Here is a 21,171-nt window from a genome sequence, read left to right as displayed (position 1 = left end):
GGGGCTTATGGTTTCGTTTTTCTCTAAGTGGTGGCGTAATCTGCCCGCGATTGCACGTTCCAGAAGTTTACCTATTGCAGGTAAGAGGTTGATTGGTCTGAAGGCTTCCGGATGCGTAGGATATATATTGTTTTTCTTGAATAGTATTGTTTGTCCCTGTTTGAGACAATTTGGAAAGACATAAAATTTGAGGCAGAGGTTTAGTAGTTTGTGGAACAGAAAAGGCATTGCGTGGTGAATTATCTTAATAATCCTGTTGTCTAATCCGTCAGGTCCCGGAGCTTTATTATTCGGAAGATACTTAATAATTTTTGAAATTTCTTGTGATTGGAATTCCACATCGTCTGGAGTATTTGGAGCGTTATTATTGTATCTAATGTCGGAATGTGAGTGGCCATCGTCTTCTGCATTATCTTTTAGGAAAACAACATCTAGAATATTGTTGAGAATCTTTTCAGTGACATTACCAAGCTGGCTGTTACGTGAGAGTTGATCTCTCGAAAGACCGATATGTGCGGGACTAAAAACTTTACTTGTTGCCATTTTATACAGCTGGCCGTATGTATCTTTATTACTACAGCAGTAATTCTTCCAGCTGCGTAATTTTGCTTCAGTTATTTTCTTTTTGTAATTTGCTAATTGTTGCTTGTATTTTATCCATATTTCCATTTTCAACCCTTCCGGAGCACTTTTCATTTTTCTACGAAGGGCCCTTGTATGTTGCTTTTCACGTCTTAATTCCTTTGTCCACCAGTTAGTCTTCGTAATCTTGTTGTTGTTACGGAGTTTAAATGTGTTGGTCGCTGTCTCCTGTATTGTTTTGATAATTGTTTCCATTAAATCATGGACTGCATCGGGTGATGTGCATTTATCTATAAGTTTCTCCACATACTGAAGACATGTGGAGATTTTTCTTCCAAATTGCCTTGTTTTTTGCTTTGAGATTGAAAATCTTCTTAATTTGAGGTCGGGGATTTCTTCTGATATTTCAAATGAGATGTAGTTATGATCTGAGTGGCTTGGATCATCAAGAACTTTCCATTCTTGTATTTTATTGGAGATACTCAATGTTGACAGTGTCAAGTCCGGCCATCCTTTACCATTTGTTGTTTCAAATGTAGGAGTGTCTGAAGAGAGGTTATGTATATACAGATTGTGTGTAGCAATAAAGTCAGCTAGTGTATGTCCTCTATTATCTGTATTATTGTAATGCCACATTTGATGGTGAGCATTGAAGTCACCTGTAATCACGTGCTGTGATCTTCTGAGATTACTAAAGATATTTTCTAATGTGTGGAGATTCGGCCCCATATCCTCTCGTGGTGAGCAGTAAATGGAAGTAATTAATAGCTGTTCTGATTTACAGTTAATACTTATCGTCATCACATCTCTATGGCTTAATATAATTGTAGGGGACCATTTGGTATTGGTGACTATAATACTGGCACGTGGGTTGTTAACTAGAGGATCCTTTTCGGTAGATTGAAATATTTGCCAGTGAAGGGGAAGGCATCTAACTTCACCTTTTACGCAATACGGCTCAGTAATGCAAATTACATCATGATTGTTATTTTCAATTACTTCACTAAGTTGTTCTGACGCCTTTTTTCCTCTGCCTAAGTTTATTTGAAGGATTCTAAGCTTGTCCTGTGGAGGCGAATTATTGTGTAAAATTGTCGTAAACAGTTGAGATTGGGGAACTGAAGGGGCGGCGGTAGTACTTGATGGATTCATGTACAGAAAGGGAAGTTTAAATTAACTTAAAAGAAACTAGGTAGTAAGCTAACTATTCTTCTTGCTTTGATGTGTAAACTGCAGCAGCTTTAACTTTTGAGATTTCCCTCTGATATAATGGGCATTTGGGGGAGAATGCAGCATGTGAAGTATTGATGTAGGTTCCATATGTGCAGTTGAACAGTTTACAGTTGATACAATCCGGTACGTCTTCTTTGCAATTCCTTATGGAGTGAGGTCCGCCACAGAAAGCGCAATAAGTCCTAAATTTGCATGCACTACCAGAATGTGAGAAATCTTGGCATCTGTAGCATCTCCTCACTCCGTAGAATTCTGCGATTGGGAGAATGCTCCAATTATAATTTTCCTACGTTCAATACATTTTGATAGAGTACGAGGGGAGCATTCGAGAACCCACTTAATGATGTTGGGGTTTTTGCCTTTTGTGTAAAAGAGAGGTGAAATCTCCTCTTTATCAATCCTTAGTTGGTCAACTAGTTCTTCGAGAACTAATTTTGGTGGTAACGTATTCGGGATATTATTGATTGAGATTTTCGGTTTTTTAACCCTTGGTGTTTTTATTTCTATTAAGTTATTTGCTTCTTCGGAAACGTTTATGGCGTTAGTAATCTTGTTGAGTTCTTCCTTTGAAGTGCTGCTGATCGCGATGCCTCCATTCTTAATATTTGCTATATAATCAATATTGGCATTTATTTCTTTGAGGGGAAGGATCTGATTTAGTTTCTCTGTAATATGGCATTTTAGCTCTTGCTTTGGGTATAGCAAAATAGTTGGGTTATGTTTTCTTGGTACCTTTGCTACAGCATTAGCATATGAAATTTTAGGAACATTATTATCCTCTAATAATGACGGCATTGTTTCTGTATTAATTAAGTCTGTGGTGGAATCATCGCACTGACATGTGACGGCGTGGGAGGGATGCGGAATACCTATCGGAAACGGAACGTCGCTTACGTTACTGATCCCATTACTTGTAGCAATATCTCTGAGCTCATCGAGCATCTTTATAAGCTTTGTGAACATTCCATGCGTTTTCCGCCTCGTCTAGTACTGGCTAGATCTAGACATGCATGATAAAGATTTACGGCTCTTATATGCGTTTCTTGGCGTACTGTTGCTGCTTTTTCCGGTAGTAAAAGCATACTTTCCGAGTTGACGGACACTGGGCTCGAAGGACGTGAGCCATGCTGGAAGCTGACTATGAGGGAATTACTATTATAAATTGTGATCAGTTATACTGTGATAAGTTGCACACACTCCTGAGAAATGTCGTAGTACAAAGATAATTGAATGGAAATGCTTTCTATACGTAGAGAGCCAATTTTTTTTTTTTTTGTTTTTTTTGTTTTTTTAGGATGAATAATACCATTATTAATTACTAATCAGATTAGATGAGTTAAATATAAAATATATATCAAAAAACAAGTACAAACATAATAATAGAATGTTAAGAACAAATAGATTCTATTCAGTGCAATAAATGAAAAAAGTAACTAATATAAGAATGTAACTTATTAAAAACATTGGTAAAATGCAATGAAAAATGTTAGGCCGAATATATATTAAGTCAACTGCGTTATTCAGCACTTAAGAAAATAAGGAATATTAGGCACCTTAATTCATCTCTTTAAACACTAAGCAATTAACTCTGTTTGTTATTAAACTATGCAATGCATGTGGTATAATTAATCAATTACAAAAGCAAGGAGAATGAGAAGCGGGGACGAAAGAGTAAAAAGTCCTACCTTGGAAGCAGTATTTCTTCCGTAAGTTAGACTATCTCCAAGAGAGAAAATTCTCAATTCTTGTTAAGAAAAGAGTGCGAAAACAATGAAACACTAATCTTATCACACAATATAGAGTCTGTACAAGCTGTTACTAAAATCAAAATTTCACCAAAAGCACTGAAATTGAAGTAGATGACCGATAGAGATGTAAAGTTCACTTTTAAAGTACTCTGGAAGACTTAAGAGGGAATTTCTCTGTCCTGTTTCCGTTTTCTAATTGAAAAAAGAGTGACTGCACAATTGAGGAATATCCATTGTCATAAAAACCGCAAACGTAGTGGGAGAGGCTCTTTGTTCGTAAGAGTCCTGGGGGGGGGGAAAGGAGAACGTTGTAGATTCCTTCCTTGTGGGGATTGCTGCGGTGGGTAGAAAGGAGAAAATAAGCCAAATTTTATATTTTCTGAACTATTTGACGGAGAATCTTTTAATTTAGAAATCCTTAATCGTCATTTTCCGCTGATTGTTGTCATCTTTTTTTTCATGAAAAAAGGGCTGTAAAAACTGGAGAAACTGCCTGATGAAGAAACCACTAGTACCTTTTGTTATCACCAGCTTTTCTTATCTCTTTGGAGCTCTTTGTCATAGTTAGCAATACGTTCAGGGATGAAACCGTACTTTTTCCTGCAATTTCACAGATGACTCATCACACCACGTGCTAGCTAAATAATCTTACGTAATTAACGTAATAATAATCTGATCACTACGAAAATAGTTTCAAGGAAAACCTGACACGATTGCGCGTCCGGTGATATAAATCTTGAGAGTAAATGATGGACTAAAAAGCGATGTTGTTCTTCCCTTGAATGAACAATGGCGGACACAAAGGGCTCCCACGAGTAAACTAGAAATTAATTAATAACTTTTTACGTATGGATGATACAGGCTTAATCCATATATCAAAACGCATGTCTTGGCTTCATCAATAGTATGGTATGATTTACTTACTCAACCTAATTATGAGGACTTACGCGAAAAATGGCGAATATTGAGGAGCGTGAAAACAGCGACGCACGGCAGTTCTTCGCACGGCAACGCAACTTCATTACAAATACAGGTAAAAGATGAAAGCCTCAAAGTATTAATTTTTGTGGTCAAAAATTTGCAGAGTCCAGTCATTTTAGGCATGGAGTTTTTAAAGGCCGCGAAGGCCAAGCTGAATTTTCAGGAAAATTCAATTATGCTGGAAATGGATCGGAGGGTGGTAAAGCCAGTGAAACAATCGCAAGTGGACCTTAGCCACTTGAATGACCATGAAAGCCAAGCCATCCAGCAAGTGGTGAGTACTTTTTCGAACTTGTTTTCAGAACGGCCTGGTAATTGTCAAATTGTTACGCATGATATACAGTTAACTGCCGACAAACCCTGTAGGACTAAAACCTTACTGGTATGATAAACAGAAAGAACAAATAATTGAAGAACGCATTCAGGAAATGTTGAAGAACCAGATAATAACGCCCATAAATAGTGAGTACGCGAGTCCAGTCGTACTATGTAGGAAAAAGAATGAGTTCCCTCCTTCGGATAAAAGGGCTTGGAGGTTTGCTATCGATTACAGAAAGCTTAATAGTGTTACTAAATTCCCAGTTTACCCTTTGCCGGTTATAGAGGAAATTATTAGAAAGATTAAGTCTACGAGATACATGACTACGTTGGACTTAACGTCTGGCTGCTATCAAATAGCTATGAGACCCGAAGACATACATAAAACTGCGCTTATCACAAAATCGGGCACTTATGCATTTTTGCGCATGCCCTTTGGGTTGTGTGGGGCTCCGTCAACATTCCAGAGAGCTATGGACATTGTTCTAAAGCCTGTCCTAGGAAAATCGACTTTAATCTATCTAGATGATATAATTATAACGAGTAGTACGTTGGAACAACATATTAAAGATTTAGAAGAGGTTTTTAAATTATTAAAAGAGGCAGGTCTTACAATTAACGCATCAAAATGCAAGTTCGCGACTAAAGAATTAAAATATCTGGGTTATAAAATTTCGCAAAAGGGTATATAAACTCAGGATTCAAAAATAAAAGCCATCAAGAATTTCCCACCTCCCAACACCGCCAAGAAACTTTCTTCTTTCCTTGGGTTATGTTCTTATTATCGGTCGTTCATAAAAGAGTTCGCGAACATTGTTGAACCGCTGTTAGCAATTAAAAGAAAAAAAAGTAAGTTTATGTGGACAGCAGAAGCAAATACTGCATTTGAAAGGTTAAAAGAAGCACTCATCAATGCCCCTGTTTTGAAATTCCCGAAGGCAACGAAAACCTGGAAATTGCAGCAGATGCTTCGGACTATGCCGTAGGTGCGGTTCTCATGCAGAATGGCCATCCTTTGGCATTTTTCAGTAAAACTTTAAACTCTACGCAAAGGAATTATACAGCTACAAAGAGAGAAACATTAGCCGTATTAATGGCTGTACACAAATTTCGAGTTTATTTCGGCAAAGCGCCAATAACAGTCTTTTCGGATCATGCGGTTGTTGGTAGACTTTACTCGGGGAAAAACCTAACGCCCAGGTTAATAAGATGGGCTTTAAACTTCAAGAGTATAACCTAATAATTAAATATAAACCGGGTAAGGAAAACAATGTTGCTGACGCACTATCTGGTATAAAACTGGACGATGAAGGCAACGAACTTAAATGCGCTGTGTTGACTTCAAAAATTTTAGATTCTAGAGAATTGCCGAATTGAAATTGGAAGTATCTATGCGTATTTGAAAGATCCCGAAAGCTTTGAACACACAGATATCGATGCGATAAGAAATAGAGCAGAAAACTATGAAATAATAGATAATTTAATATTTTATGCGAAAACAACGAACGAAAATTTCGAATATAAACCAGTCATCCCAGCCTCGCTTCGATTAAGCATTTTGAAGGAATTACACGTCGCGAAAACAGCGGGTCATTTAGGAGTCAGAAAGACTTTAAAAAGTGTACGCGAGGCGGTATATTTTCTTCAATTATACAAAATAGTAACTGCGTATGTCAGGTCCTGCAATCAATGTCAGTTAATAAATGATATTAATTACAGCCCGGCCGGGTACTTAAATAGCATTCGCGCTACATTTCCGAATGAAATTTTAGGCATAGATCTTCTTGTTTCTTTCCCCCATAGTGAGTTAAATAAAAATCGTTTTCTTTTAGTAATTGTAGATCATTTTTCAAAATGGACAGAAATTGTTCCACTTAAACGCGCGTCAGCCAAAACAGTCGCAGATGCATTCTTACAAAGATACATTTTAAAATATGGTGCACCGATAAAAGTCATTAGCGATAACGGTAAAGAATTCGTTAGCCAAATATTTGAAAACATTTGCACTGGACTTGGCATACGCCATATCAAAATGGTTCCGTATAGACCACAGGCAGGTTCCGTATAGACCACAGGCAAACATCGCAGAAAGAGTTAAATATTGTAAAAATAATTCGAAGTTATGTTAGCACACATCACAAGCGCTGGGATGGCTACATAAATGAGTTAGCGTATGCTTTAAGAACAGCAAATCATGATACTACGGGAAAACCTCCAGCAGAATTATTTTTAGGACGGAAGTTAATTATGCCACTAGATAAATTATTCTTTGTGCAACAAAGAGAGGAAGAATTCAAACAAAAAGATATACAGAAACTCATTGATCAGGCGGTTAAAAGTTCGGATACGGCAAGAAATAGACAGAAACTGTACTACGATCGAAAACGCCGTGAAGCAGATTTTACAGTTGGGGATAAAGTGTTAAAGCGGAAATTTTCTTTATCAAGTGCCCCAAACAATTTCACTGCAAAGTTGGCTCCAAAATTTGAAGGCCCCTATGTAATTCAGGAAGTCAAGGGAGTCGTTTTGCACCTTAAGAACGAGAGAGGGGAAATCTGTAAAGCAAGTCCCGACCAGGCGAAAAAATATTATAATCAAAATGATTTTGAAATCCTTAAAAGTTTCTTGCAGGACTCAAGCCCAAAAGAAGTGGAAGGTCCAGAAATAACGCCACCCGCTCCACCACCCAAGAAGCAGAGAACAGAAGAGGACCCTAGCCCTTTTACAAGTCATGCTACGGTCCCGAAAAGAAGAAAGGAAAATGTTCAAATTCCAGCATTTAAGAAATACAAGAAATCAACGCCGCCGCGTAAAGAATCTTTGGTAAGTAGGAAAAGACCAGTTACAACGTCCCGCAGTAGAAATTCTGCGTCGAGGAAACCACTTCCAGGGCCAGATAGTCAGGAGCAAACAAGGCCGCCGTTCACGAGAACAAAAAGACAGAAGGAGGAACGAAAAGACCACCACCAACAGAAGAAATTCAAGCACGATTCCAGACCGGAGGCTGCCAAGACCAGCCATCCAGGGGCAAAACGGAAAAGACAGGAACCCGAAGACTACCACTCCAAGAGGCGGGCGTACAGAGGGCGAAAAAGAAAAGTCACCATGGACGAAACTCGAAGAACCCATAAGGCGAAGATTGACTTCTATAAATTCCATAACGTGGGATCAATTCTGCCAGAAGAGGATGTCGGAGTTCCAAGCATCGAAAACTCACAGATAAGTTAAAATCTTCTATGAATTTTTTCTTTTGTTCCGAAATGTTATGCGTAAATACGAAGTTCTATGTTTTGACGGAAGTCAATTTGTCTCGGTTGAGACTTAGTTTTGTTTTACTTTATTTAGCTAAGGCAAAAGTATTATTTTCTTTAAGTGTAAAATCTAAGAGCAAGCAGTTCCTGTTGGTCGAAGGACTAATTCTGTTATGTTAAAGCCAAAATTTGGCCGAAAGTAAAATAACTTCGTATTCTTGTATTAATGAAAAATTTAGTTTCAGTGCCGCCAGCTTGGCGAAGAAAGCGTGAAGTAAAATTTTATTTTTATCTTATTCATTTTATGGTAATTTGTAAAAATCATATGTATTAGAATTTTGTAAATATAGGTACATACATGAAAGTTATGTAAAAGTAGAATTTAGTCTAGAAGCATAAAATTTTAGATGCAAAAAGTAAATGCTCGAAAGAAATGAATGCAAATTTAAGTATTAAACAGGAGATAAAATCATGCTTTAGAGCGAAAGCCTGCATGTCTAAAGATGAATGAGGGGGAATTTAGAATGAATGTGTTTTGTAGGGTTCTCCACCTACTCTTGAATTTTAATAATATTAAACATAGCTCATCGAGTTTCAGTATGTCGATTAAGGTGTGTCTATTTGGTCGGTTGAATTCTAACAAATCATTGTGGTTAGGGGAAGTCTTGTAATAGTAAAACACGAACATTCCCGTTTGACAGCACACATGGTGGAGAACCAGGGTAAAGTTAAATTCATGTTTGAATACTTGAATGAATGTGAATTCAGTAGTTAATTAAGGAAAATAAAACGATCGAAAACGAAAACTTTATCCAGTGTTAAGAAAGTGTAAATCATAATGTATTTAGAAGATACTGATACTTATTCCTTCCAGATGCTGGAAGGAAGAGAAAAGATTGATTGCTGAAGACCAGAAAAGGATCCTGTAAGAAGAGATGGTAAAATTATGCGTCTACAGAAATTATTGTAATCTTATACGAAACAGTTTGTTTTATGTAAACGGAGCTCTTGAGTTTTAGATTAGAATGTGGAAACTTTTTCAACAGGTCGTTTCTAGGACCTGCTTCCAAGTTTACCAAATTCTGGCAGCGGCAAATGTACGGTTTATATTTATTTTAACTAACATTTATTTTAAGTTTAAGCTATCTTTCCTGTCAAGCCTTTACTTTCCCCTGGAATTGCCAATGCCAGAGTATGTAAATTTTAGTAGAACGCGCAGAGTATTCAAATTTTTAGCAGAAGTAATTTTGAGTTAAATAGAAGGGAAACGAGATTTGTAAGTGTGCTTCTTGATTCACGAGCGTGAAGGTTGCTTGGTAGAAATTTAAGAACCGCGCGTTTCGGCCTGTATGCCTACTTCGGCAGTTAGTTGAATCTTTGAACTTCTTAATCAGAAAGTTTGCTGAATCTCAGCTGTATATTAGAACGGGTTAAGATAGTTACAATTATAGAGCCTCGTAGATAGTGACTTCGTTAGTTATTCATCCTGTCATTAATTTTTAGTTGTAGTTTCCTATTTTTGTATTAACCGCCCTGTCGGCGTAGTTTGTGAGCGTCAAGTGAACGCAACTGTAATTTCTAAAGTGAAATAAAAAGGGATTAAGCCCTTCTTACGAGTTTGTGTAACTTGCAGTTCATAGCAGTCACTACTACTGTTGCGGACAAGTTGGGGCCACGCAACATCACACACTTATAAGGTATTTTCTCCCCTTTTCTACATTCCTTCGTGGGGTACCGATAGCACACTCATCGCGAACTCGAGACGTCCAGGTCGGAGTCCCGGCGAGGGCACTGCTCATTTTTCATGTCTCCGGCTTCAAAATAATAAATCTAATGTCTCTACACTGGCGCCCGAACTAAAAAAGATGGTGGATGGTGATTCTTAACCACCAGGATTTGGCGATTAGGACCCCTAATCAAAACTCGCCCTCTAAAAGGGGGAGTATATAAAGTAGTTTCTCCATCCTTTCGACATGCTTTCGTGGTGTAACGGTAGCACACTCGGCGCGATTCGAGGGGTCCCGGCGAGTTCGAGTCCCGGCGAGGGCACTGCTCATTTTTCATGTCTCCTGCTTATCGTCTAATGTCTCTACACACTGTATTTTATTAAACCGTGTTGAAAATTATCAGGGAATTGAATTATGTAATTGAAATCATCCATCTACAGGTATATAACAAATATTGAACATGTAAAGTCTATGTCTCTTTGGGAATATAAACTATAGACTTGAGTTGAAGAATTGAAGAATTACATTGAAGAAAGGAAAGCACCATATCATCTAACCTTGTGAAACAAAATAGGAATCAGAACAAGGATGTATAAGATCCTTTCATTCGAACCCCAAAAATAACCCAACTTGCGTTAACATAAAGCACGGCTCACAGAATACTTTTACGCGCAGGAAAGGCTCTGGTTTGTAGTAAACCGGCGAGACAAAGCCGAATGGTTAGAAATACTCAATACTGCTATCTCATGTCACTAATAATCACGACACAACATGGCCTGGGATAGGCAGAGACGATCTAAAAACTAACTTTTGACCTAAAAACTAACTTTTGATCTAAAAACTAACTGCTAAAACGGGAGATATAGAACTGCCCCCATTATTATTATTACTTTGTGTGTGTGCAAGGTGTACATTAATGCATTTGACTAGTATAGAAAAATGTTTTAATGCATTTTTATTCAAGCTGACTATTTTAGATTCAAGCTGAGTGTCAACAAGCAACTCAATGCGGCCTACCTTTAAACTAGTTCCAGACTTCATTCTGCCTAGTTTGGAAAACGCCACTTACGGTCACCATCTGCAATGGGAAGATAAAAGGAAAGGATATTTCAAGATATCCAGAATTCATCAAAGCAGTGATAGGTGGAGTGAAGATTGCATTGCAGTGTATAAGGTATTTCTGAAGTTTAGAACTTATGCCCTCTTTTTAAAGTCTATTCCATGTCAAAATAATTCAATACTGAATTAACTATACCATAAATATTAAACTTACAATGAGAAGATTTGTTGTTAATCTCTACATATAATAAAAGAAGGAGTCTGTCTTCTGTGTGTGTCTTTCGTTCGTGCTGCGCGTAAGCTAATAGACCAAGGGCTACGGAATTTGATACATAGGTGCATCTAAACAAGAGACAGTGCACCTCGAAGCGATTTTTTTCAAAATTCGAATCAGATTTTTTTATCATATCATTTTTGATGAAATCGCATCATTTTGAACAGTTTCATTCTTTTAGAAATGTGGTATTGGCAACAGTTTTTCATTCAATGCTTTGTATACTGGACTGCTGACTGTTGAAAATGTGAGATAAAATATTTATTGCTTATTTCACTGTTTTTTAAATACTGAAAAATTTAGCATATTTTTTTTTTGGGGGGGGGGCTACTGTAAGTTGGCTAATTTATTTATCAGACGCTCATGTGTCTCGCGAGGTACAACAGAAAGAATTTCCTTTCCCCCCCCTTTCTCTTTATTAGCTAATGGCAAAGAGGTTTATGTCATCTGTGTCATCCACAAAGCACAATTTTGATTGGTTATTGCTTTCTGATGAGAGTTTCATTCTTTTAGAATTGGGGTTTTGGCAACAGTTTTTCATTCATTGCTTTGGATACTGGATTGCTGACTGTTTTCTCTTGAAAATATGAGATTTATTGCTTATTTCATTGTAAATTTTTATAGTTTTAAGTATGTATAATTTTTATTATATAAAAAGTTTTGCATGATTTTGTTCAGGAAACAACGTTCTTAACCTCTTTTATACCATTTGAATTCTTAAGATTCTGCAACGGGAAGTTGGTTAATGTATTTATTAGAATAATTAATATTTTTATTAAGGGATGTTACGTGTTTCATTTTAACTTCTTTAATATGTGATACATTTTTACTTTTTTTTTTTTTTTTTTTTGATAAAGTGGTTCTGCAGAGAAACATTCTGTGCAGGTTTTAAATTTAATGTTAGGTGGCTTTTTAAGCATTTTCACGGTACATTTAAAAGCCAGACGAAGGCTGGCCTCGTAGCGGCTAGTCTCTCTCTCTATATATAAAGAAGAATGTGTGTTTGTATGTCTGTTCGCGATTAACTCAGTCACTACTATAGCTTTCGTCATCAAATTTTCTACTATTCTTTTCTGAACCTGGAAAAGATCAACGTCCGCTTAAAAAAATAAATAAATGAATGAAGCTAAAATCAGAGATAGTAATTAAAAACTCTGAAAACGCTAATTTTCGCCCTCAGTTTTCGTAGTGGCAACAATCTATCACGCTGGAAATAAAAATCTGCTTTATATTGAGAAGTGTTGCCACTGCTCGATTTCAAATCGTAGATTTTATTAATAAAAAATTTCTAATTTTTACAATGAAATAAAAATAGCATTGCCAAACATTAAAAACATTATTCCCGATTCCAAAAATTTTGTGGGAAACCATTTGAACTGTTGGCATCTTCATATGACTTGAATCACACGAGGTATTAATTAAAAACTCTGAAAACACTCATTTTTCCGAGTGCCAAAAGTTTCACGTGTTGAAGAAAAAATGCTTTATTTCGAAAAGCGTTGATGCTCCTCGCTTTCAAATCGTAGAGTCTGTTAATCAAAAATTCGAAGTTAAACGAAATCTCTCTATATAAAGAAGAGAATGTTTGTTCGTGTTATTGATTTCTGATCAATTATGTTCCATTTTCTGCCACATTTAATCGACTAACATTGAATAGATGCGAAATATTGGAAGGAACTAGAGCTTTTACGACCATTCGATTAGAAAGACGAAAATCATTAAAAACTGCGTACCGTTGTTGGTGATATAATGAGAGAGAATTTGTTTATTTTTCTAAGGAATTTTTTTTATATGAGTTCCATATCGCATGAGACAGAAAAATGCATGACCTATTGTAAGGATCTTAAGTTTTACTAACGTTTATTTTATTTTAAATCTTTACTATCGCTTCTTATTTTCTACTTCCGGCCAGAATTAAAAGTTTTAAATTATTTATGCAAATTTGTCTTGCGAACGCCAAGTACTTAAGTTGTGGCTCTTTTGCCAAGCAAGAGAGAGGAAGGAGTTAGTAGAAGCAGGCCGCTTGCCTTAGCAGTTTTACTCGGTTGCTGGTTGCCTTAAAGGCCTGAGGTTTAATCGTCTTGATAATTTTAAACGTATCGTAGTGTTAACAGTTCTCTGTATTACATACGGCCTTTCTGTTAATATACGGCCAATCTTCAGGTAGACACTTGTTTATTAATCCAAAGTTAGTTTAGTTAGAATTTAGTTAATATTTTTATATTCTTACGTTCAGACCACAAGTGGTCGGTCTCTGTATTCCGAAGTCCGGAAATCCTTGTAAAGAGAGAAAAATAAAGGGTTTCTTATACCCTTCCTGTGTATCTTGTCTACTTCCCACATTTATTGAACATAGCTTTAGTAAGCTCCCTGTTCCGAGTCAGGTCATTGAATGCTCCCCAAGCAAGTAAGGAGGAACACTGAACCTGATAGTGGCGCCCGACGAAGAAGAATAACCATGGCCGAGTTTCAAGAAGAACCTGTGCTGCCTGCAGAAGCGGCTCAGAATCCAGAAATGCCAGCTGACGCCCTGGAAGGATTTGGTTACATCGTCCAGACCATGTGCGCATCAATGAAAACAGAAGCAACATTTAATGGAAACTCACCGGTAACCAGTTTTTTGGAAAAATTGGAGGACCACTTCATGATGTATCCCGTGCACGAGTTCCAGAAAGTCACCTTAGCTACCAGCGCTTTGAGGGGCCAAGCGCTTAATTGGTTCAAATGTATAGGCAGAAGTCTCTTGGGTCAAGCGGGAAGTCCCACCTATATTTACGAAAATTTCAAGACTGCCCCAGTAAAAGCCTTCCCTGTCGTAAGTGATCGTGCAAAATTAGAAACGGAACTTTTCAGCATATACCAGAAACGAATTGAAAATCTCTCAAGCTTTATTTTAAGAAAAATTCACGTCTTCAAACTCTTGTATGGAAACCGTCCGGATCCTGAGATAATTCAAGTGATTTTGCCGAGGTTACTTACCCAAGTACAAGACTTCATTGAATTAAGGAATCCGACTACACTGGAAAAGTTATTTGAGCTAGCAATCCAGTTTGAAAGTAGAAAAACGGCGGACATTGAACGAAGACGCCAATGTGAGCAACGAAACCAATTTGGTGCGCCAAGACCACAGTAAAGTCAAGCACACGGCTACGGAAGCAAAGCGAATCAGTGGGCAAAGAAACCCGAGCATCCAAAAACAGCCGGCGAACGTCGACAGTTCAATAGCAATCCAGGAAAAAAGTCTGAAGGCCAGTGGAAAAAGAAGGAAAGCATGGAAACAAAAAAACAAGATTTAAACTAAAACGGATTTCTGCTGACGGGAGGGTTCGGAAATCCGAAGGCCAAGAAAACCCCTCTTCCTTCAAGTTAAATACAGTAATGGTGAAAAATTTGACTCTTTCAGAGATTGAAGTGTTGGTGAATAACATCCCAGCCACCGCACTCCTGGATACAGGCGCGCAGTGTTCCTGTGTGGCAGAAGATTTTTTTAGGAAGTATTTTCGGAAATACCGCATATATAATTCGGATAATACGACAGTGTTAGCTGCGCAGGGAGAAAGATCTAAGTGCATAGGTAAATTACCGCTATACGTTCGTATCAAGGACGAACAAGTAAAAATTATGTTTTTTATAGTAAAGAATCTGCAAGCACATATCATCTTAGGAATAGATTTTCTTTCAGAGGCAGAAGCAACGCTGGATTTTAACGAAGCGTCCCTTAAGCTGACGATGAAACCAGTTCGAGAAGAGAAAACAGAACCGCCAATGTTAAACCTTGACCACCTGCCTAAGGAAGAGCAACAAAAAATCCGACAAGTGGTAAGTGAATTTGCTTCGTTATTTAGTGATATTCCAGCATTTACTCAAGTTACTAACCATAGTATCGACACCGGAGATTCACTGCCAGTTCGCCACAAACCATACCGGTATGATAAGAATAAAGAAAAAATTATAGAGTGGCACATTAGAGATATGTTACGTAAAAAGATCATAACGCCCATCTCAAGTAGTTATGCTAGCCCGGTGGTTTTATGTAAGAAAAATAATGACTATCCTTTGAAGCATCCAAAAAGATGGAGATTCGCTATTGATTACCGTAAATTAAACTCCATAACTAAATATCCGGTATATCCGTTACCGATTATAGAAGAAATTCTAAGGAACATAAAATCAACCAAATTTATGACGACTTTAGATTTAACGACTGGTTATTTTCAAATAGGGGTGAGGCCTGAGGACGTGCCTAAGACTGCTTTTATAACCAAGTCTGGCACTTATGCATTTTTGCGTATGCCGTTTGGCCTTTCAGGGGCCTTTCAGGGCAACATTTCAGTGATGCATGGACATTGTGTTAAGACCTGTTCTTGGAAAGTCCACATTTATCTATTTAGACGATATCATTATTACTAGTGATAATCTCGACCAACATGTACAGGATTTAAGACAGGTGTTTTCTTTATTAAATGAGGCCGGTCTAAAAGTTAATGTCGAAAAGTGCAAATTTGCAGCCCCTGAATTAAAATATTTAGGTTACAAAATATCTCAAAAAGGAATCGAGACAGACGAATCAAAAATAATTGCTGTACAAAAGTATCCGACTCCAAACACGGCAAAGAAGCTTTCTTCTTTTCTAGGACTTTGTTCATATTATAGGTCCTTTATAAAAAATTTTGCAGCTATTGCTGAACCATTGTTAAAATTAAAAAGGAAAAAGGCAAGATTCTCGTGGACGGCCGAAGCCAATAGTGCTTTCGAAAAATTAAAACAAGCATTAACGCAAGCCCCTGTGTTGAAATTTCCTGAAAAGGATGAGAATTTAGAAATTTCAGCGGATGCTTCGGATTATGCGGTAGGAGCGGTACTTTCGCAAAATCAGCAGCCCGTGGCATTTTTTAGTCGAACTTTAAATCAAACACAAAGAAATTATTCCGCGACCGAGAGAGATGCACTTGCAGTTCTGTTAGCAGTGCAAAAGTTCCGAGTCTATTTTGGAAAGGCGCCAATAACAGTGTATTCTGATCATGCGGCGGTAACTAGATTGTACTCAGGGAAAAACTATTCCCCAAGGTTAATAAGATGGGCACTCAAGTTACAAGAGTATAATCTGGTAATCAAGCACACCCCCGGAAAGGAAAATATCGTAGCAGATGTCCAGAATAAAAATAGATGAAGAAGGTAATACTGTAAAGGTGGCAATGCTCACAGCATGTACAATAAATTCCCGAGAAACTGTAATAACCGAACTGGGTAAGGATCCTGAGTTTAGAAACATTTATGAGTATTTAAAGGATCCTGAAAATTTTAGCCACCAAGATATTGTGGCGATAAGAAATAGGGCGGCCCATTACGAACTAATAGATGGTCTATTATTTTATACAAAAACTACAAATTCCAACAACGAATTTCGACCTGTAATCCCAGCTAGTCTTAGATTAAATATCCTGCAGGAGCTCCATGACAGCCCTTTAGCTTCTCATGCTGGTATTCGAAAAACTATCCAACGCGTACGCGAGGCAGTCTACTTTCCTGAACTGCAAAAGTTAACAAGGGCGTATGTCCAGTCCTGCCCAACATGTCAAGCAGTTAATTATATTAATTTCCGCCCGGCCGGGTTTCTAAATAGTATTAAATCTGAGTTTCCAAATGATATAATGGGCATGGATTTATTGGGCCCTTTCCCAAAAAGTCAGTTAAATAAAAGTCGGTATCTTCTTGTTATGGTTCATCATTTTAGTAAGTGGACCTAAATTGTTCCCTTAAAACGAGCCTCCGCGAAATTAGTTAGTGATTCTATTTTAAATAAATATATTTTAAAATACGGGACGCCCCTAAAAGTTATATCGGATAATGGTCCTCAATTTGTAAGTAATATATTTGAAGACATGAGCCAAAAACTGGACATACGTCATTTAAAAATGGTCCCGTATCGGCCGCAATCAAATATAGCGGAACGGGTCAATAGAAATATAGTGAAAATTATCCGTAGTTATGTTAAAAATTTTCATAAAAGCTGGGATAACTATGTCAATGAATTAGCTTTCGCCCTTAGGACCGCAAAACATGATACAACGGGCAAAACTCCTGCTGAGTTATTTTTAGGCAGAAAGATTATAACGCCGTTAGATAAATTATTTTATGTTCAACAAAGAGCCCCAGAATTTAAAATGGGTGATATAGAAAAATTAATTAAAGAAGCAAAAAAGAACACTGAAGTAGCACAAAGAAAACAGAAGCTCTATTATGATATGAAACGACGGGGAGTAACTTATAAAGTAGGAGATGAGGTATTAAAAATTAAGCATTCACTTTCTTCAGCACCAGAAGATAAAACCGCCAATTTTTTTCCACGATTTGAAGGACCATATGTCATAGAAAAAATAACTCACGCTGTAGTGGTGTTAAAAGCCAGGAATGGTGAAACATGCTCCGCAAACATTGACCAGATAAAAGCATACTATGACCGTAATAAAATGCAAATATTTAAAGATCTTTTGCAGGATCCGGCACGGCAGGCACTGCAGGCACAAGCTCCAGAGGTGGAACAACGACAAGCACAAGGGCAAGCCATTAGGAGGCAGGAGCATTTGAAAAGAAAGTTTCCCCGTTGGAAAATTGAAGGTAACAAGAAAAAAAAAGCCGTTCCACCGACCAGAAAAGAGAGCGCACGACCACCCCCAGAATGAAGAAGGGAGAAGTACGACGAATGCAAAGAGAGCCAGGAGAAATAACGGCAACTATAACCCGGCTCCCAAACGGAAGATCTACCCATTGGACAGGACTCTACGCAGCAAATGTCGACGAGTTGCGGAAGGAACACCAGCGGCGGAGGCAAAGATACAAGGAAAATTTGAACGGCCAGCAACGAGATCCAAGCAGGAACGAGAGAGAAGTGTCCTGGTTCCGCCAAGACCAGCTGCCATTAAACGGCCAAGACCACAGGCAGAGGCGAAAAAGAAGGTCTTCAAGGGTGACCGAACTGGAGGGAAAAGAAAGTTCATAGAGGAAGGAACTGAAAGGCGAGCCCGCCCAAGAAGGAAGATAAACCAAACGCTAATCTTTGGTACCTTCCAGGACTGGGCAGAAAAAAGAATGTCCGAATATCACAAAGATAAGTAAAACTTTATGTTACTTTGCAACCTTAAGTTAATCTTTCATTCTTACTGAAAGTGGCAGAATTCAAGACGTTTTACCTCATGTGAGGTCTACCTTTATCGCCAAAAAGGCGAGAAATGAGTTGTTACCTATTTTGGTATTATGTTTTTCAATTACTCACGAGTAAAACTAAAATTAATATATAATAGGAATGTGTAAATACTTGAATATTGTAAAAGTTATTGTATAAAATTTTATTTAAAAGATTCTGGCAAGAAAGAAGTTTTAGTCTGAAAGAATTTTGAAATGTAGTATTTCAATGTAGAAGAATTGGCACTTGCTAGGAAAAGAATAGAAGTTAACAGTGTACTACTAATGTATGTTTTAAAATGCGTAAAATTAACGGCATGTTAATATGTTCTTATATACAATGTGAACTGTTATGTTAAACGTTAAGAAATACTGTGATATGTTAAAAGTGAAAGTAATGCCAAAAATTTTTAATTTATTCGTGTGACTGTAAAAAGAGAAAATTAATGTGAATATGTGTTAAAGGTTTAATGAATGTAGTTAGGCTCTCTGACGCTACACTTCAGAGTTAGCCACTTTCAGAATAGTACCTCAGGGTTTAGAGATGAATATAAGGTGTGTTACGAGATCTTGTTATGTTGAATGTTAACACGTTAGTGTTTTGGTTGCAGGCGGTAATGTTGAACACTTGTACTTAAACACATTCGTGTTTGGTGTTTTCTTTTACAACACATGTCAGAGAGCACGGGGAGAGAATTAAATAAAGTCATGAATGAAATTAGAATGTTAAGAGAAATATAAATATTCATGTTACTTGCCGTTTCATTGTGTAACATTTCATTAAACTAGTTTTGCTTCCAGATCTCTGGAAGGAACCAGATTTCAACTAGAAACTCCTGCTTAGATGCAGTACAGATGAAAAGTAATTGTCCATGGAGTTGATAATGTAAAAAACGATTTTTTTTTTAAATTTCTAGTTTCTAGTGAGAACTGTTTGTAAAAGATTGGCCACGCGTTATAGATTCTAGAGCTAAAAGTTTTCAACAAGGTCGTTTCCGACCTCAGTTTCAAAGTAATTAACTCTGGCGGGAAGTATGTAAGGATCTTAAGTTTTACTAACGTTTATTTTATTTTAAATCTTTACTATCACTTCTTATTTTCTACTTCCGGTCAGAATTAAAAGCTTTAAATTATTTATGCAAATTTGTCTTGCGGACGCCAAGTACTTAAGTTGTGGCTTTTTTGCCAAGCAAGAGAGAGGAAGGAGTTAGTAGAAGCAGGCCGCTTGCCTTAGCAGTTTTACTCGGTTACTGGTTGCCTTCAAGGCCTGAGGTTATGCGAGATTTTAGTTATGCGAGATACGCATGTACGTACATATGTTCGTACAGACGCCACAAAAAATTCTCTTCAGAATTCATTTTAAAGCAGCTTTATATATATATATATATGTCAAAAGCTGAAGTGCGTAGTTATGCAAGATGGAGGCACGCGAAGAGAAAAGTTTTGGTTTACAAGGACAGTTTCAGTTCCGAATTATTACGTCATCAGAGCTGCGCGGGGCATAGAGTGATCTAGAAATGACGCAATGCAGAGAAGTTATTACGATTTTAGAATAGAGAGGAAGAATTAATGTTTATAGTTATATTAAAATTCTGATTCATATAATTTTATTTTACATATATATATATTGGAGGAAAAGAGTCTTTTATTCTGTCCTTACGCACAGATGTCATGCAAAAACATCGTTAAATTTCATTCGAGAGCGGTCAAAATGGATATTTTCGTTGAAATATGCTGCCTGAAACTTTTCGCCATTACAATACTTTCTTTCTACTTCGTACAAAGAAGTAATAAAATATCTTCAAATCAAATTACGAAAACCGGTATTTTTAAATTAAACGCATTTAGTTTTACAGAACTTTTACCATAAACAAGTGGAATAAATAGCTGCTAATTGATTATTCCTGAAGAATGGTATTGGAAATTCTTGAATTTCGTACAAAATTTCTGTTTTGTGCATAGCCATTCAATCCTATTCCTGCCGCATTATTATTAGCCATTGAAATTCTCAGAAAAAACTCTCAGAATTTTTATCAGTTTCATAATTTCACTAAGAACATCATCTAGATTATTTTCGAAGATAAATTTCAGTAGCTCAATTAATTTGCAAGTATACGTTTAGTTCAGTTTCAATCTTTTCTTTGTCAATCATTGGATATGCTTCAGTGGTCAGTACTATTTATTCTTTCTTCTGTAGAATGTTCATTCCTAAAACTAGCGAAGCATTTCTTGTTTAACAATTTAGCAGCTGCTAAGAGTTTAATGGAAGAATATCAGTGTATTATATCAATACATAGTATAAAGTCGCATATTTCTTTAGCTTCTGCCATCAGTGTTTTTAAAAAGTTCTCACAGTACTTCGAGTTTCTTAATTCTAAAATAACAGTTTTGAAATTTGTTATATATTCGTTAACTTTAAATTTTCTGGATTGCATTTAATTGTATATTATTTCAACATGAGGCATCTGATAAAAAAGCTCTAACCAAAACTTGAAATTATCATCATTTAGATATTTTAAAATTCCTGTTGTTTTTGCAATAGTTTGATCTGCATTTGATGTTGATTGAATTTCAGTAAGGCAATTCTTTAAAAGGTTGCGAATTTTCATGAACTCTGTTTATGGCTCGTATGCTGAACACGCGCAGATTAAAAAGAAATCACGTTTCCAACAACATGCCAGAATTTCGGCACTGCAAGAGCGACAGTGCTCTTCTCTCTACCCGTCTCGCGTGCTGCTTTCTGTCTTCGCATGCTCACAACACCCAAACACTACGCCGCTGGAACTGTGAAGCGCGCAGTTCCCAAACATAGACTT

At 37.1% G+C, this 21,171-nt stretch overlaps 1 protein-coding gene across 11 annotated transcripts in view; it reads left to right on the top strand.

Annotated features, from left to right (window-relative positions):
• Positions 1 to 21,171, top strand: part of LOC118179764 (uncharacterized) — a 97,490-nt gene that overhangs the window by 37,658 nt on the left and 38,661 nt on the right. For 3 of the 11 annotated variants that reach the window (XM_085822790.1, XM_085822796.1, XM_085822782.1), the window contains exon 2: positions 10,818 to 11,014. The exons of 3 other annotated variants lie outside the window; for them this stretch is intronic. In XM_085822790.1, the coding sequence (XP_085678916.1) occupies positions 10,847 to 11,014 (168 nt within the window). In that variant the 5' untranslated portion in view covers positions 10,818 to 10,846. Of the gene's footprint in view, positions 1 to 8,987; positions 9,052 to 10,804; positions 11,015 to 21,171 lie in introns of those variants that run through there. 5 more of the 11 variants (XM_085822800.1, XM_085822810.1, XM_085822785.1 and 2 more) reach the window with 3 other exon arrangements.

This window comes from Stegodyphus dumicola, chromosome 1 (assembly GCF_044657685.1).
Source record: "Stegodyphus dumicola isolate Sdum_Otavi_A_Nest chromosome 1, ASM4465768v1".
Classification (NCBI taxonomy): domain Eukaryota; kingdom Metazoa; phylum Arthropoda; class Arachnida; order Araneae; family Eresidae; genus Stegodyphus; species Stegodyphus dumicola.
Note: the sequence above shows the minus strand (reverse complement) of the source record. Positions and strands in the feature narration are given on the sequence as shown.